Source organism: Cryptotermes secundus, unplaced genomic scaffold (genome assembly GCF_002891405.2).
Source record: "Cryptotermes secundus unplaced genomic scaffold, Csec_1.0 scaffold254, whole genome shotgun sequence".
NCBI lineage: Eukaryota > Metazoa > Arthropoda > Insecta > Blattodea > Kalotermitidae > Cryptotermes > Cryptotermes secundus.
The window spans coordinates 55962-72586 of NW_019729211.1; the positions used below are offsets into that span (position 1 = coordinate 55962).

A 16625-nucleotide genomic window follows, 5' to 3' on the forward strand; every position below is an offset into this window, starting at 1 on the left:
TCGAATCATTCGTATGGCTTCCTAGAGAAATGTCTGTGTAGCGTCTGGACACCTCGTACCTGCAACGTCGAATCACCTCAGAAACATGGGTCATTCCTTTCATGCCTACGTCACACCAATGTTACACGTAAAATTAATGTGTATCCCTCTCGTACTTGCGCACTAAACTTGTAGCTCCTTAACAGAAACAGTGGAGGTTCACACTTCCGCCTTCCACTGGCAAGAAATTATTAAATTTGTTGAGTCTTGGGCTATTCAGTGACATTGTTCTAACTGCAGAAGTTATATAACGTGGAAAGAAGTGAAAATCGTATTTGAATTCAACCAGCATAGTCGATGGAGATACCAATACCAAATTTCATATGAATTCGTTGAGTAATCATAAAGACGAAATACGAGTTCTCCTCTATGTCTACAGTTCGCTGCTTGCAAAGAGCTTGTTATACGGTAAAATACTACCATTCCCTCACCCAGGCCTAGATCCAGGCCCCAAGTTGGGGGTCCACCCACTGTCTTTGTCAGGATCTCATGTTCACGTCTACCCGTCCTACATAGAGGCCGTCTCCTCCAAATTAATCAATATAATAATCTTATTACACATGTTTCCTTAGCGTCTGCTGGCGGCAGAAGGGATAAGGTGATCTGGCCCCAACCAGTACTGCTACTGTTCGCTTAGAAACTCAGCGTCACGTTGAAACGTCAGTGTGTCATGAAACGGCGGCGCGAAATACAGGTAAGAGAAAGTAGTGCTGTTACATTCAGTGTCGTCACGAAACTGTGGAAGGAAGAATGTTCGCAGTGTAATTTGTTTCTTGTGGTTGACCTGGAGACGCCTTCAGTATATCAGATTATATAGCGTTGAATGGTAGGATGACTGGTGAATAATAAATGGTAAGAATCTGAGAGGAAGATGTAGTGGTCTAATGGAGAGAGCACCCCATTATTTGCCTGGAAAGACTGAGAAAAATCATGAACGACCTTAGTCAATATAACTGGTGTCGTGGCAGAGATTTCAGTGCAAGTCCAGAACGTTACTCACAGAGATATTGGGTTTTCGGACTTTATCCATCGTCCTGGTTTTAAGATAACTAAGAAAAACACGACGTTTCGGAAACTGGATCTGTTTCTGTCCTCAGGTGAGGGAAAACACCTATGCTGTTGGGTCCCTTATAAAGAGCTAGCCTCAGTCACTGAAACCCCAATATCGCTGTGTGTTATACACCATCGTCCACATTACTCGCGAGCATAGCGAATCACACGAGCACGACGCGCCTTAACAATGAGCAGTTGTATTCAAAAGTATGGAAATATTTTCTGCAGTAACTGTGTTTCTTCTTTAGGGGACTCAACAAATCATCTGTGTTTCTTACCAACAGTTGGCGTTGTCAGTGATCTGTGCCTTAGAAAACTTAACAATGCAACAACAGAGGATATTTTTACTGAACATGTATCTTCCACAGTAGTTCCTTGCAATCCTACACGGATTTCATTTTCCTTTATTGCAGATACAAATCTTTTTCAGGTAATTGAAAAACAGGTAACTTTATTCATTTTTAATTACATTTCGTTAAATATGTCGCCACACACACAAACTATTAGAATAAAATTTTAAAACCTTATCGTGATCTGCAATTTGTGTTTTGTGTGTTTACACTATAATTTTTAACGACAAGCAGTGTTTCAGAAAAATTACAAATTCGATTTGAACTCGGTATAAAGTGAAGAATATTCCTTCATTACGAATCAACATGAAATTCAGATTTTAAAGTAGAACCGTCGGGTTTAATACAAATTTATTTTAGTTGTCCATATGAAATTTTCGGGCAGACAGATCCCACCGTCTTATTAAAGTCTGATTTTCTTGCCTTGTGCAAACACCGCATATGAAGTATTGCTTCTCCGTGCTTAACTAATTGAGCACTACGCCATGAAGGCATATGGATGAGTTGGTGTATAGATCTACATTTTCTTGACCTCGGCACTAGTTGGAGGTGATTGGTCAGCTTCACACCCAGGCCGCTTTACCCCCGGGAAAGATCCCCCGGTACCCATTGTATAGGAGGTTGGTTGAACCCCAGAGACGGTCTGGACGATTGGAAATCCCCACTGGGACTCGAACTCCGACCCCTCGGTCGTCAAGCCCATAGTCAGTCGCTATACCGACTACGCTAGCTGGAGATAAGTCTCAAACTAAATTTAAATGAAGACAAATTTCCAAATTTGCATTAATCTTGGTTTCTGTCTTTCATAAAAAGGAGTGCGAACCATTTTGTCATTGCCCGTGACTGTATTCTGCCCTTAATGACACCTGAACTGGGTTGTCAACAGTTATAAAACGTGATGACAGTTCCCCCTCACCCACAAACACAAACCGGCTTGTAACGTTCACTTGGAACAGGGTAACAAAACCTGCTGAGGTCAGTCTATAAGATATCTCTTACATGAGAACGGAGTAGAATATATTGACCTTGTCTCTAGCAGAGTAATAATGATACTGCTTTCCATAGGCTTCCAAGGTCACATATTAAAAGTAATATACCTGAAACATTACTGTTCTTATGACATGAATACCTTAACAAACAAACTCCGTGGTTTTAGTCCCTAAGCGAACTATACCGACCGACCGACCACCGTTTGTCGGTGAAGTTAGTGCCAACTTTAGCGGATAGAGGGTGTCGCATGGTCAGCGCAACGAATCCCCACGGTCATTTAGTTCGGTTTTCTACACCGGAGTCTCTATTTCCTTGAAAGAGCTCCATAATTATCCTCACGAGGCTGAGTGGACCCTGTTCCAGACCCACTACTTCTCAGAAGATATGGTAGCGCCGGGAATCGAACCCGGATCTTTGGATCTGTAGGAACTCTGACCACTAGACCACAGACACCTGAACACCAGACCAATATCAGTGTTTCTGCAGAATAATGCCTTGATTTTGTATTTGACAAGATCTAATTTCACTGTCGCCATTCCGTTGTTATTTTTGTAATTAATATTTATAATGGCGCTGAAGTTCTTCAGACAGCAGGTATTCGTGTCCCTGCTCACAAAATACGGATCTTCCCTATGTTCTGTTGCTTCTCCAGTCACTTCCCTTCATATACATGCGTTTCCGCTGCTAATGCGGGTTGTAAATCTGTAGATATTTTTAGAAACTTGTGTTCAGATTGAAATAACAATAACCGATTAACCTTTCCTTTATATGCATATTTGTCTCTGGTATGATTTTTATTGTTGTTGTTGTCGTTTTTTATTCGTGCTGACCCTGTAAATGGTCTATGGTTGCTGGAATTTAGCATGTAAAAAATGGTGAATTGAATCGAATTTTCATCATCTATTCTCCTCCGACTCCACCGCTTCCTCCTCCTCCTCCTTATCCCTCCTCCCCTCTCTGTTATTATCAGTGGATTTATTCCAGCCAACCGGAATATTCTTTCATTGGACTGAATGTCGTTTGTTTTCAGTACCATACTAGAATTGCAAGCGAATGCGTACATGGAAGCCATGTCTGAACCTTCGCGTGTTATGTACTAAATGTTATGCTCTTTTGTATTCTTTTCGCTTCTTATTATATAAAATTATCTGTGATAACTGAACCATACGTTTCTTCCAGCTTCGTATAAAGAGAGCATGCACACAATACATCATAATCAGTAATTTATTAAAATCGAAGCCAGCAAATTAAGCAGAATGGATGAAATGGAATTCACAACGCAGAGCGCTACAGAGACCACTGGAGAGCATACGCCTCTTGTTCAGTCACGTGAGGTCTCCACAAACGGTTACGGGTCTCGACATACCAACCATCTGTCCCTGCCTCTGAAAGCTGCATATGCGTTGGGACATGTCTTTAATGATATCACTGCGGCCATGTGGTTTTCATACACGCTATTGTTCCTGCAAATGGTGATTGGCATGACGCCTGAACTTTCCGGGGCTATGCTGCTTATAGGTGAGTTCCAATGGTATCCTCTGTCACGAGTATATATTTAAACATTCCTTTCACAAAATTATTTAGTTTTAAAACACCCTTCTCTTTACCCATAGTTCTATTTGTGAGTGATGACAGCAGCATTCCGAGATAATGTGATGAAAATAAGTCACCCTAGGCTGGTCATCATAAATAATCTCTCTCATATCATCCAATAATAAAAATATTTGGAGTTAATACGGAATTTTAAATAACTTGCAAACAACTATTAATAGCAGTGGAAATCCCATTCCCATTCCATCTCGAAAAATTCAGCGAGAATATAGGCCCCTGATAACTCTGACTACATGGCTCTACAAAGCTACTCCTGGAGCAAGCCGTGGAGGCCCATAGGGTTGTGAGACGTCGAGGCTGCCACCTTTTCTAGACAATCGGCTGATAAATGGCGGTAAGGTTGTCAGCCTTACACGCAGGCCTCCCTTTACTCCCAGGAAGATTCCTGGTATTCATTTCTGTTAAAGGCTGAGTCGATCACAGGACCACAGCGCGGCTGAAAAGATTTGTTCAACTGAAAAATCCAATGACCTCATCGGGAATCAAACCCACGACCTTCCGGCTTGTAACACTGTGCCTCGTCCAACTACGCTACCGCGTGCGCCCCACATGACCATATTATCAGTTAAAATTACGATAAAATTTGTTGTCTGAATTACAGGTCAGCTGACTGATGGGATATGCACACCAATTGTGGGAATAATGTCTGACCGCATTGGAAGCAGAAAAACATGGCACATTGTAGGTAAGTATTTAAACAGTAACATTTATTATAATTAATGTAACATAAATGTAACACCGTTGACTATGCTATTGTAACATATTTGAGAACTTAATTAACAAAATTACTGCTGAACAAAACCATAAACACAGTTTCAGCATACTGACGTATGTTGTGCGTAGATTAGCATGAAGTCAGTCATATGACTAAACTGCTGTTTTATTTACATAGCGGTTGCGCTATCCTGGCTCATTTATACCTTGTACTCTCAGAAAAAAATAATAAGAGGAAATTACTAAAGTTGAATATGTTAAAGAATGTACTTGGAGGAAGACGTGAGTTACCCTGGTAAGGACTGAAACCTGGCGTCATTACAGTGTGAGTTACGTGCGCCAGTTGATTTGATGTGGAATTGCAGGTGAATTCAAAGAAAATGGACAGTATTTTGTGGGTCATGTCATGGATTTCTTTTGTCGGGCTATATTTTCCCAGAACTATTTCTAAACCTCTGTTATGTTATTTACATTCAAACAAAAACAAACTCCGTGGCATGTAGTCCGCAAGCGAACTATACAGACCGAGCGACCGCCACTAGTCGACGAAGTTAGTGGCAACTTTAGCAGATAGAGAGTGTCACGTGGTCAGCGCATAGGATCCCCACGGCCGTTAATCTCGGTTTGCTAGACCGGAGCCGCTGTTTCCTTGAAATAGCTCCTCAGTTATCCTCATGAGGCTGAGTGGATACCGTTCCAGACCCACTACTTCCCAGAAAATCTGGTAGCGCCGGGAATCGAACCCGGAACCTCTGGATCTGTAGCCAGGAACTCAGACCACTAGACCACAGAGGTGGTTTGTCATTTACGCTCAGTTTATCATAATGCTATCATAATCATAACAGTGGAAGTCTAATCTTTGTATATGCTATATTTTTTATATTTAAGTACAGTAAGAGATATTTAATTTTATCTAATTCTAATATTTTACTAATGGAAATTTGTTAAATAATAGCATATGTATTAAATTTTAATCAGATTTGCTGGAATTGAATTACTTCTCAAAAATATTTATACTTTAGTGAAATAGGCGTGGTCATTCGGGAATTTTATTTCCTAAGAGACTTGTTACTTATATGTAGAAATTTTGTATGTCTTGAAATGATTGCAGGCTCAATGTTCGTTCTGCTCTCCTTTCCCCTACTCTTTGCACCATGCCCTGGCTGTAAGGGTACGGACATAACCACCAACTATTGGCTGCTGGCTTTGTACTATGCAACCCTTATAGCTGTATTCCAGGGAGGATGGGCTATGGTTCAGATCTCACATTTAGCACTGCTTCCTGATCTGACACCAACACAACAGGGTAGATCAGAGCTTACTGCCCTTAGGTATGGTTACTTCTAAACACTTTTTGCAGTCAGAGCATATTTCTTGATCTATTTTTATGTAGAATATGCTTTGAAGAGGCTATGGCTCTCTTCAGGTAAACTGAAAACTAAGGCATTCATTGGTAAAATTATTAATATTTAATTAAATCCCTAACTTCTTTTACTATCTTTCACGGAGTAGGTTCAGAGGATTTTTGGCTTCACAGTCATAATGTGCAAGGTCCGTCTGTGTCTTCTGTGTCTTTTGAAGTGCAAGGTTTGCTAGTATATTATCTTACAGTCTTGCTTTCTTTCTGTAATGGCACACAATTGATTTAACAACTTTTTTTTTCTTCCCTGGCACTACAGCCCCAGTGGGCCTAGGCCTGCTTCCGTGAACTCCATTCACTTCGGTTTTTCTAGATCTTACACATATGGTAGGACTCCTTGGGTGAGTGATCAGCTCATCGCAAGGCTTCTACCTGTAGACAAACACAGAAAAACGCACACAAACATCCATGCCCTGAGTGGGATTCGAACCCATGATCTCGGCTTCCGAGCGAGCGAAGACAGTGCATGTCTTAGACCGCTCGGCTACCGTGACCGGCCTTAACAACATTTACTCACACTTAATTCACTAAATTTGTGTTAAATGTTTAAAATGTCATTAAAATATACATACATTCAGTGTTTATGCTACACGTTTCAGCCACATAAGGCCATTTTCAGGAAACACATTATTTTTAAAGGAGTCTACTGCACTGTACACTTGGTCAAATAGTATTTATTAACGTATTTCATTGTTGTTATTATTATTTTTTTTTTTTAATTCTGATGTTGTAGGATGATTTTATAGGATNNAATTTCTTCCTATCTTATATATTGCGGTTGATTTCGTTTATCTAGATACACACAACCAAGAGAACGGCATACCCAATGGGGCATGAAAATAGCCAAAACATATCATATAGGAAGAAAATCATCCTATAAAGTCATCCTACAACATCAGAATTTTGAAAAAGCAATAATAACAACAACAACAACGATGTGCCTTAATGATTACTATTTGACCAAGTGTACAGTGCAGTAGACCCCTTTAATAAAATGTGTTGTCTGAAGATGGCCCTATGCAACTGAAACATGTAGCATAACACCAAATGTACATATATTTTAATAATTTCAATGACATTTTAAACAATTAACAAAAATTTAGTGAATTAAGTATGAATCTATGTTGTTAAACTAATATCATTGCATTATAAAGAAAAAAAGTAAAGCTATCCCTGTACCAGGCCGTGAAGGCCCATAGGGTTGTGAGACGTTGAGGGTCCCACACTATACAGACAATCGGCTCAAAGATGGCGGTAAGGTTGTCAGCCTTATGCGCCGCTCATGCTTTACTCCCCAGGAAAATTATTTTTAATTAATTCCTGGTACTAATTTCTGTTAGAGGCTGAGTAAACCCCAGGGCCTAGTGCGGCTGGAAGGATTAGGTCAAATGAAAAAATCCAATGACCTCGTCGGGACTTGAACCTGCGACCTTCCAGCTTGTAGCATAGAAGACTTAAATAGGCATTGTAAGTTCTTCTGAGAATTTTTTGGGTTATAAGCTTACATATCAGATCCTGTATGTCGGTTCAATGAAATTATGGACACCTTTCTTCAAAAATTACTTTCACTGTAGTTCTTCAGATCTTAGATCACATATATAAACATACATGTCTACTTTTAATACACCACTTTTGCTCTAAATGTTGCATATTTTTTCAGGTACTCTGCATCAGTCTGCTCCAGTCTAGCTGTGTATGTTATAACTTGGAGTGTATTTCGTGCTACAAAAGGAAATGGATTAGATAAGATTGGACCTGATGATGAATATAAATTTTGGGTATGTTAACAGTTACTTTGTTTTTAAAAGACAATAACTTGATTAGCTACTTATGTATTTGTACACGTAGTTGTATCACCTCTTAATCTGAAATGTGCCCAGAACCTTTTTAAAACTTAGATACAATACACATTCTTAGTACAAAAGTTAATTTTCTTCTTCATATCAAGATTGTGACAGTCCAAACCTTTTAACACTCTCTAATGGACGCTATGTTCCTCTTTAGCCATTTCAATAGAGAGACTGATTTATTAGGGAGACCCATCCATTAAGAAGTTATGACTTACTTTTCGCATTTGGACAGGAACAACTGCCTTGTTTTGTTACCTGCAGCTTGGGTGACCGAGAAGGGTCGAGGCAATTATGAAAAGACATGTCTGTAGTTTGCCGAATATGTAAATGTTGTTTTGCTAACAGGGTAGCTGTTATAAAAGTGTCTTCGGAAGGATGTAATTAGACCCTAAACTAAGAAATAACCGCTTTCACATGTAGGGTTCCGGGTTCAATATCTTTGGATCTCTTTATTCTCAAAGTTAGTAATGTGATTGTCTAGTACTGATGGTATGATGAATTGGCAGTTAAAATCAGCCATTAGGAAACTATTCTTGTCTGGGAGAAAGGCCGTCAGTTCAAATCCTATACAGTGGATGAAGTGACGCTCCCGCAGGATAGAGTGAGCAGAAGGACTTGGCATTTTGAATTCACCAGAGGCAGACGTGTTGAGCTGCGCTCTCCAAGTATATCTAAATTTAACAGTTTTTATTTGCTTCGATTAATCTTTGATAATAATAAAAAGGGCACGTTACTCCGTACTTGCCAATAAAGATATAGTGTTCGCTTCTGAAATAAACAATTTGTGATTAAGCAGAAAATAGTGTCTTTGATCTGTATCAGTGGACTAGCTTTAAATGTGTAGTCTCCTCGTTGACCCAGTCATTACCGTGATGCAACCCTGAGAAGAGTGAAGTGTTCTACCGAAGCTGGCAAATAAATGAGTCAAGTGTTCTACCGAAACGGGCAAATAAATAAATAAACAAATAAATAAATATAAAGATAGATAGGGGACGGTCACAAGAAGTGGNATATTTACTGCTGCTGGCAAATCATTTATATATAATAAAGAAAATAATGGCCCAAGAATTGATCCCTGTGGTACTCCCAATCTGATNTAGCCAAGAGCGGTTACAAGAAGTAGCACCCAACGGTTGCTAGAAGTGGTAGCCAAGAGCGGTTACAAGATGTTGTCATGACTTCCATCCTTATGAACAATACCCCATGGATGATTCCACTTTTGAAGGTTTTCAATGTGCAGAAATATTTCTACAACCATACCTTACCAAGAAGTTTGGTTGAGGGATAATATGTTAGACTTGTTAATTGAAGGTATCCAGTTCGAATTTTGCCTGGTTACCAGTTATCCTATGAGAAGTATCTCATGGTTCTTTGATGGCTCAATTGGTAATGCATCTGATTCATAATCAGGAAATGCTGGTGTGAATATCAGCCAGGACAGTGATTATCATAACTGAGGTTTCTCATAGTTTTCCCAGTCCATTCAGGAAAATGCTGAGGCAGTACCACAAGTTAGGTCATGGTTGTGTCCATCTCATCCTATCCATTTCATTATGCACTAACTGCCCTGCCATTCAATGCTGCATAGTCTGAATTACTGACAACATCACTAAGTAAACCAGGTATAAACTAATTCATGCACACTTTCATTATATGCAGTGGAATCCTAGGACAGAGCTCTGAAATTCATGTGAGTGATATGTGTAACTGAAAATCGCATGATAATACAAAATTATCCCATTATATGTCAAATTTGATTGCAATATTGGAGGATTATGATGAAAAATGCCCTAAAGATACATTCTCAGCCCTCATTCAATATGAAGATAATGTGCCGCTCCATGGTCAATCTTTGTTGGTGTCTGCTCCATACGCATTCTGAATATGTTATAGTATCAGTTTTTTACCATATTTTCTCAGTAACCATCCAGGGGCTGGAAACTTTACATTTATTTATATTGTTCTTCAGGTTAAAATTCCTTTTTGTGGGGTCTCTCAAACTTGATATATCTTACTCCCCCAGAATTTCCAAATGTAGCCTTCGACTACCTTGTTCTTTGTCTTCCATTTTTACCTCACCTTTGCTTAGATGTCTTGAATCCCCTTTGGTACTGACACGTATCCTGGTAAAGCGAAAAGTAATTAATTATTTCTCTGGATTGAAGAATCGATTTGTTGAACAATCACCAGATGGCTGTACAAATACTTATAACACTTCAAAATGGTACTGGAACAGTAACACACAAAGTCTTCAATATATCCACTCTTAGATGGTCCTTGTACAAATTCGGTGAGCATGTCTGTGCCCAATCTCTTTTCTTCTGTCTTGCTCTTGGACTGGGTTTCTACTACTCGGTAGAATTCTCCTGCATATATCTCTTCTTTTCTGCATTTTTGAACTCTTCTGGGCAGTTCTCTCGATGTAAGCTGCCTTTACACTGACTGGATATGAAACATTCTGTGCGATGGTTCACTTTGTTTTTGTGGTTGACATCAAAATGTGTCTTTCACTGATGTGTGAATAGTCTTTACTTAGCCAGTATAACAGGAAAGATAATGTAGGTGTTGCCTAGGATCAATGTCTCTGTCATAACCTTGGAGACGTGTTTCAACAAGCCATTACTTAGCAATAGATTTACGTGTCACATTATTCATAGTTTTTAATGATCTTGCTATTGTTGGATAATCTATATTTTTGTCAGATTTCATATAAACCCCCCTCTTATATGTTAATTTGTTATTGTAGCATGTAAAGACCCATTGTTAGGTAGTGACTGTGAAACAGGCAACAAAACAACATTTGCTGCTAGACAAAAAATTCTTAATAAGCAAATATACTCAGCCTTTACTGAGCATCACCTTCTTAAACAAACATATTCCCATGGCAACAAATCACATGTAACAATAGAAGAAAGCTGGGAAACCATATTTTCTACATGGTCTGTGCCAAGGGGTTATAAGCAAGACAACTGGTGCCATAAGTCTCCTGTGTATTGTGGAGTATTAGCCATCAGGGAGTGATGTGAGTACAGAAGCTGAAGAAATTGCACTGTTAAGATTCTTTAAGAGGAAGTGACTAGTGAAAGTAGACTGAGAAGACTTAACGTGAGCTCTCGTGATCTATAAAATATTGAGATTATCGATGGCGCTTTTATTACTTGTAGTTATAAATTATGTGTATAAGTGGTCAGTAAATTGATTGACCATTTTAAACCCTGTCTTTAGTTACTCATACACTGAACAATATTTTATCATAACTTTCAGACTGAGAAATCAAAATTAGAGAACTGATTTCCAACTTTATAAAAGTGAACTACTGCTTTACTGCAAGAATTTACTTCAAAGGTTTCATTTGTCACAGGGCTCAATGGAGCCAAATTCTGAGACCTTAAAATTTAAAAGTTGATGAATTACATGAAATATATTTAAAGTAAAGCTTCTGAGGAAATAAAAGAGCTGTTTGCATATGTCTGACATGTTTCCTAGTATATAATTCTTAACTGTGTATGTTTTACAGGATGTTGTAATGTTTGGGATAGCTATAGGAGTAACCACCAATAGTCTCTTCCACTTTGGGATGTGGAAAGTGAGCACACATACAAGTTGGCAACATACAACTGAACAAGAGTCATCATCCATGAGAAGACTTCTTAGCTATCTTCAATCTCCGGCTTTGTTTCAAGTGTCACTGCTCTATGTGACCAGTCGACTATTTCTCACAATAAGTCTTGTGTATATGCCACTTTACCTGAATGAGAGTCCAACTGAAGGAGAGGAACTTCTAGCCAGTGTTCCTTTTGTGTGTTATCTCTCCTCATTTTTAGCATCGGTTGGGATCAGATACCTTAACAGTCTATATGGAAGCAAGGTAAGATAGGTGTGAGTACCAGGTCATGGCAGAAACATTTTGTGAAAATTATGTGGGATGTCAAATCCATTGGCATGGAGAGACAACCACATAAACTATAAGAAATATTTATTGATGTTAGAATAAATATTACAGACGATCAGGGAAGCAGAACGTGCCTGATGAATACTGGCGAAAATACTGTGCTGTAAATTTGTGATGTGAAGTGAGACATTTCAATGTACATTTTCAGCTCAGTTATCTGTGCGGAGCAGTGATCAGTATATTGGGCTGTGTGTGGATACGATTTGGAATGACACAGAAATACCTTATCTTTTCCATTTATGGCGTGGCTGTGTTACTTGGTATGTATTTTTAGTCTAATGCTAATTAGACCTGTAGAAAATTCTCTTACAGCAATTTAATTGTGCTTTTAAATAATTTTCACCTGAATAATATAAATTTTGAATAATTACATATAACCAGACAAAAAGTTCGTCAATCATAGCAAAGTCTTTGAAAACCTACATCATTATTATTATAATTTTTGCCTAATATCAATATTTAACCTCTAAAAATGAAGAAAATAAAGGCATTTTATACATTATTGTTTGGATATCTGTGAACTTGGCTCTTCACATGAAGACAATCAATAAAAGAATGTAAGTTTTTAAATTAAATTCATTTTTTAGTCTTGTCCACAAGAATTACAAAAAGTACTTATTAGCTTTGTCATGTCTGTTTGTGTATCTATCTGTCTGACTGCCCAACTGTCTGTATGTCTATATGGCCAACTCAGCTGCCATTCAATGGATTAAAATCGATTTTTATTAAAATCTCTCAATAAACATAAATTTTCATTATCAATAGACAAAGATGAAAGATATTTATACTAAGAACCAAATGTATCTTTTGAGAATATTCCACTCTGCCTTGTAATCCACTGATGAGATCACATTGAAATTGTCTGGGGAGCGAAGCCATGGCCATTGCATTCATTCATTTCACGCATGAAACATCTGGATGCACCTCAGATGTTATTTTACACTTATTCTATCTACTTATTTCAAGTAACTATGATCTGCTTCTTTTTATCTACACATTTTTAAACCATCATTTATATGTTAATTTTGTGGTTGACATGGCAGAAAATAAATCATGGCTGGCACGTAAGGCTGACAACCTTACTGCCATCTTTGAGCCGATTGTCTAGAAAATGTGGGACCCTCAACGTCTCACAACCCTATGGGGCTTCACGGCCTGTTACAGGGATAGCTTTAATTTTATGGCAGAAAATAGATGCATAGAGACATTCTTGGCAAACAACCCATTGCTGGATAATGCTACAACAATAAGTGACAATAAAGGACATCCACTGTTAGGCAACGGATGTGTTTTCCGTGCTGTGATATGACCCAAAGCTATATAACTAGAAGTCAGCAATAATTGACAGTTCAAATGATTTGTTACTGCAGACAAATGCCCCACAATAACAAGACCATAACTGTCAAACAGTAATAAGTATGTGGTCACGAGCCCCAGATTGGGCTCGACACCAAGACTGACTGACTGACTGATTGTCAGTCGCAATGTGACTTTGACTTGAATTGACAGTTCAAGGAGGCTTAAACTTGGAGATGGTCAAGCTTACGATGGTTCAAGTGACTAGGCTGCCATTGTAGCATAAGATATGTAAGATAGGCATGATCTGCTCTGGAAAGCCTGTAGTGACAGAGGACTTGTGTGTAGTGCAAAAGCAAGAATTCTTCAACAACATGCAATATGTTCGAAATGTATATTTGACGAAAGGCCAAGCATATTCATAACAGACAATTCCATCTTCTCGTCAGAGAGGATGACACATAAGGACTAATACCGCAAGCTTTCAGTTGGGGTGGAAAATCGCTGGTCTTGGGTCTCAAAACTGATTGGCGATAAACTGCCAGACGTAAAGTAAATTTGAATTTGACTTTGACTTTGAGAGTTCAGTTGGAAGTCAGGCTAGTTTCCATGGAGTGTCCAGTCAGAAGAAGATGATAGTATGTCAGATAGTGATTTGTGAACTCTTGTTGGAAAGGTCTAATAAATTCAATCAGAAATCCCAAACCCTTCTTATTAGGAAGACAAACCCCGGATATCTGACAATATTTTTTTTTTCACCTTGTGTGGTTTATAAATCTGACCTGTTTCAGTCAATTCAGAATTAACTATGACTCTTTTGGGCCTTTGGTAGGACGCCTTGGGTGAGTCCAGCTCAAAGCCTGTACCTACAGAAGACAACATAAGGACAAAGAAAAAACATCCATGACATGAATGGTATTTCAAATCTAGATTCATCTGATCAAGCAGTAAAAGACAGTGTGTGACTTAGGCTGGGCAGTCAGTATAATTGGAGGAAATACATTAACAGCAGTAATGAAAAGTGAGGACAGCGAAATAAAATCCATTAATGGAAATGGATATTCTTAGTTTTTGGTTTCCAGTTCAAGAACAGGAAACTGATTGGATATAGTTCCACTTCTGACTCTATACTGTTGCATCCATATTTATGAATTCATTTTACATTCTTCTTTTGTTCAGAATTTGATTATGGACCTACTGGAACTCATTTCATGATTGCAGATTTTCCAATTTTTGTGGGTTCTGTTCTGACTTTCATGAAATTTGATATTTGCGGCCAATACTAAAAATTTTTGACAGATACCAAATTCGGTTAAAATCTGACAATAATAACAGACACTTTCCACAATGACACGCATGCATTTCCTTACATGTCTTAAGTATAAATCATTAAGAGTGAAAAATGTTTCAAACACAAGTTTTAGAGAAAAACAAATCCAATTTTATGCCTCATATCCTTCTTTCATGAGTACTGTGTTTCTTTCTAAGCAATTGAATAGAATATTTTAAGTGTTCTCTCTTCTGGAATGTAACACTGGGTAATCCGTTGAAAGTTAACAGACATTTTCGAGGAACATGTGACCTCCATTTTAGGGTCGAAGGAAAACCCAAGCAAGAAATCAATGTGAAAGCAGGTGACAATATTAGTTGTCTTTCAGTGACCTATATAGCATTATATAGCAAAAGGTAGAAAACCTCATAACTACTACTGTGAGAACATCAAGTTTGACAAAATATTTTTGCTTTCCAAAGTCATAATTCAAGAACTGCTGGAATGATTTTACCATTGTTCAACATTCCTGCATGTTTCACACTACTTATAAGCAGCATGAAAATATGTCCTTCATGAACTGAAATTTTCAAGGCAATGATAGGGTGAATGCACCAGAATTGTTGCATTATGCATGTATTTCCTAACAGGTTAATATACTCACATTTCCGAAATATCTTGTCACTGTCCCTACTCAGACTTTGCACCCTAATTGTGATAAACTTCAACATAAAATATTACATATTTAAGTTAGTATTTTTTATTTTAATTTAAGTACTTTGCTTCCATATTTTAAAAGTTTTAAAAGTAATGTTAGAATTTGTTTTTGTTTTTTTGTGTTGAGAAATATGTTATAAAACGGGAACTGCCATTGTTTTACAGGTGCAGGAAGTTCCATAACTATGGTAACAAGCCTCTGCATTACAGCTGATTTAATTGGTTCCCATACTGAAAATGGTGCCTTCATTTACAGTGCTGTTACTTTTGCTGACAAAGTGCTCAATGGAATAGCTGTAATGATCATTGAAGAACTGTAAGTTATTGTTAATGCACAAAAATATCTTACGTAGATCTGTTTCTAAGGCAGTGAATAACTTCTGGTGCTGCAAGAAGGGCTACAATTAAATTGCAACCACAAGTGCCATTATGTTCCTTTTGTTTTTCTTTGCAGGAAATATGTCACCAGCAGCTCTTATCCTCATTACTATCGTGATATAATAGCATATGTGTGTGGTAGCTCATCAGTGTTGGGCCTCATTGTCCTAATATCACTGCATTCTGTAAACCCTGGAATGAATCACAGAGTTGGCAACAACATATTAGGAGGAAATTTAAAACCCTTAGACAGAGCACAGAACAAGAAAAAATTATTGCGCTTCCTTCCCAATGGCATAAAACATTTGTGACAGTGAATAAAATTATAGTTTTACTTATAATAATACTGCACGAATGACCGGGAGGGTGTTATAAAATAAAAATGTGGTGAAGTTCCTTTTGCTTAGAATCAGAAAGTCAACAATGTGAGTGAATGTGATCAGACTGCATGTGCATTAGAATGTTGCATATATGAACTCATTCTGTGATGCTGTGCCATGTAATGAAATTGTACAAACAACTTTAACATGTAATATTCTCAAAATATTGGACATTTGTAAGTAGTTTTCAAAATGTTTCAAGTGTTTTGGTACTGGTTTTGATGAATTTTCAATTTAAGACTGGGACATGGAAAATTTATAAAAAAATTCTCTGGCTGGATATAAATATTGAATTGTAATGTACTATGAAGTTTCATGAGTCATGAAAACAGTTTTGTTCAATAAAATGTAATTACCAAGCTTCAAAATATTTTCCTAACACAGTCTTGTTATTGTAAATATGCCAAATACTTTGAGTCAGTGACATTAATACATCTTAATTCAGTTATTTGACTCAATTAATAATTTCCTGTGCTCTCTCCAAATGAATGGTGTGACATTGCTCTGAAATTAGACCACTACTACCTCCTTCAAAATCCTTTTATTATTATTATTTATTTCATCCATAGCTGTAGAGAATTACAATTGGACATGTCAAACATCAA

At 37.8% G+C, this 16625-nt stretch overlaps 1 protein-coding gene across 3 annotated transcripts; it reads left to right on the plus strand.

The window, feature by feature from the left end:
- Positions 1-674: 674 nt before the first annotated feature.
- Positions 675-16374, plus strand: LOC111865381 (major facilitator superfamily domain-containing protein 12-like). 3 transcript variants are annotated; one of them, XM_023853360.2, is made up of 9 exons: positions 675-733; positions 3612-3950; positions 4645-4728; positions 5869-6088; positions 7838-7955; positions 11545-11895; positions 12128-12239; positions 15428-15578; positions 15717-16374. In XM_023853360.2, the coding sequence occupies exons 2-9, from the start codon at positions 3689-3691 to the stop codon at positions 15949-15951; spliced, it is 1533 nt and encodes a 510-aa protein (XP_023709128.1). In that variant the 5' UTR covers positions 675-733; positions 3612-3688; the 3' UTR covers positions 15952-16374. The 3 variants fall into 3 exon arrangements, with proteins under 3 accessions (XP_023709128.1, XP_023709127.1, XP_033607690.1); XM_023853359.2 differs by lacking the exon at positions 675-733 and adding an exon at positions 743-891; XM_033751799.1 differs by lacking the exon at positions 675-733 and adding an exon at positions 1432-1522.
- Positions 16375-16625: the final 251 nt, after the last annotated feature.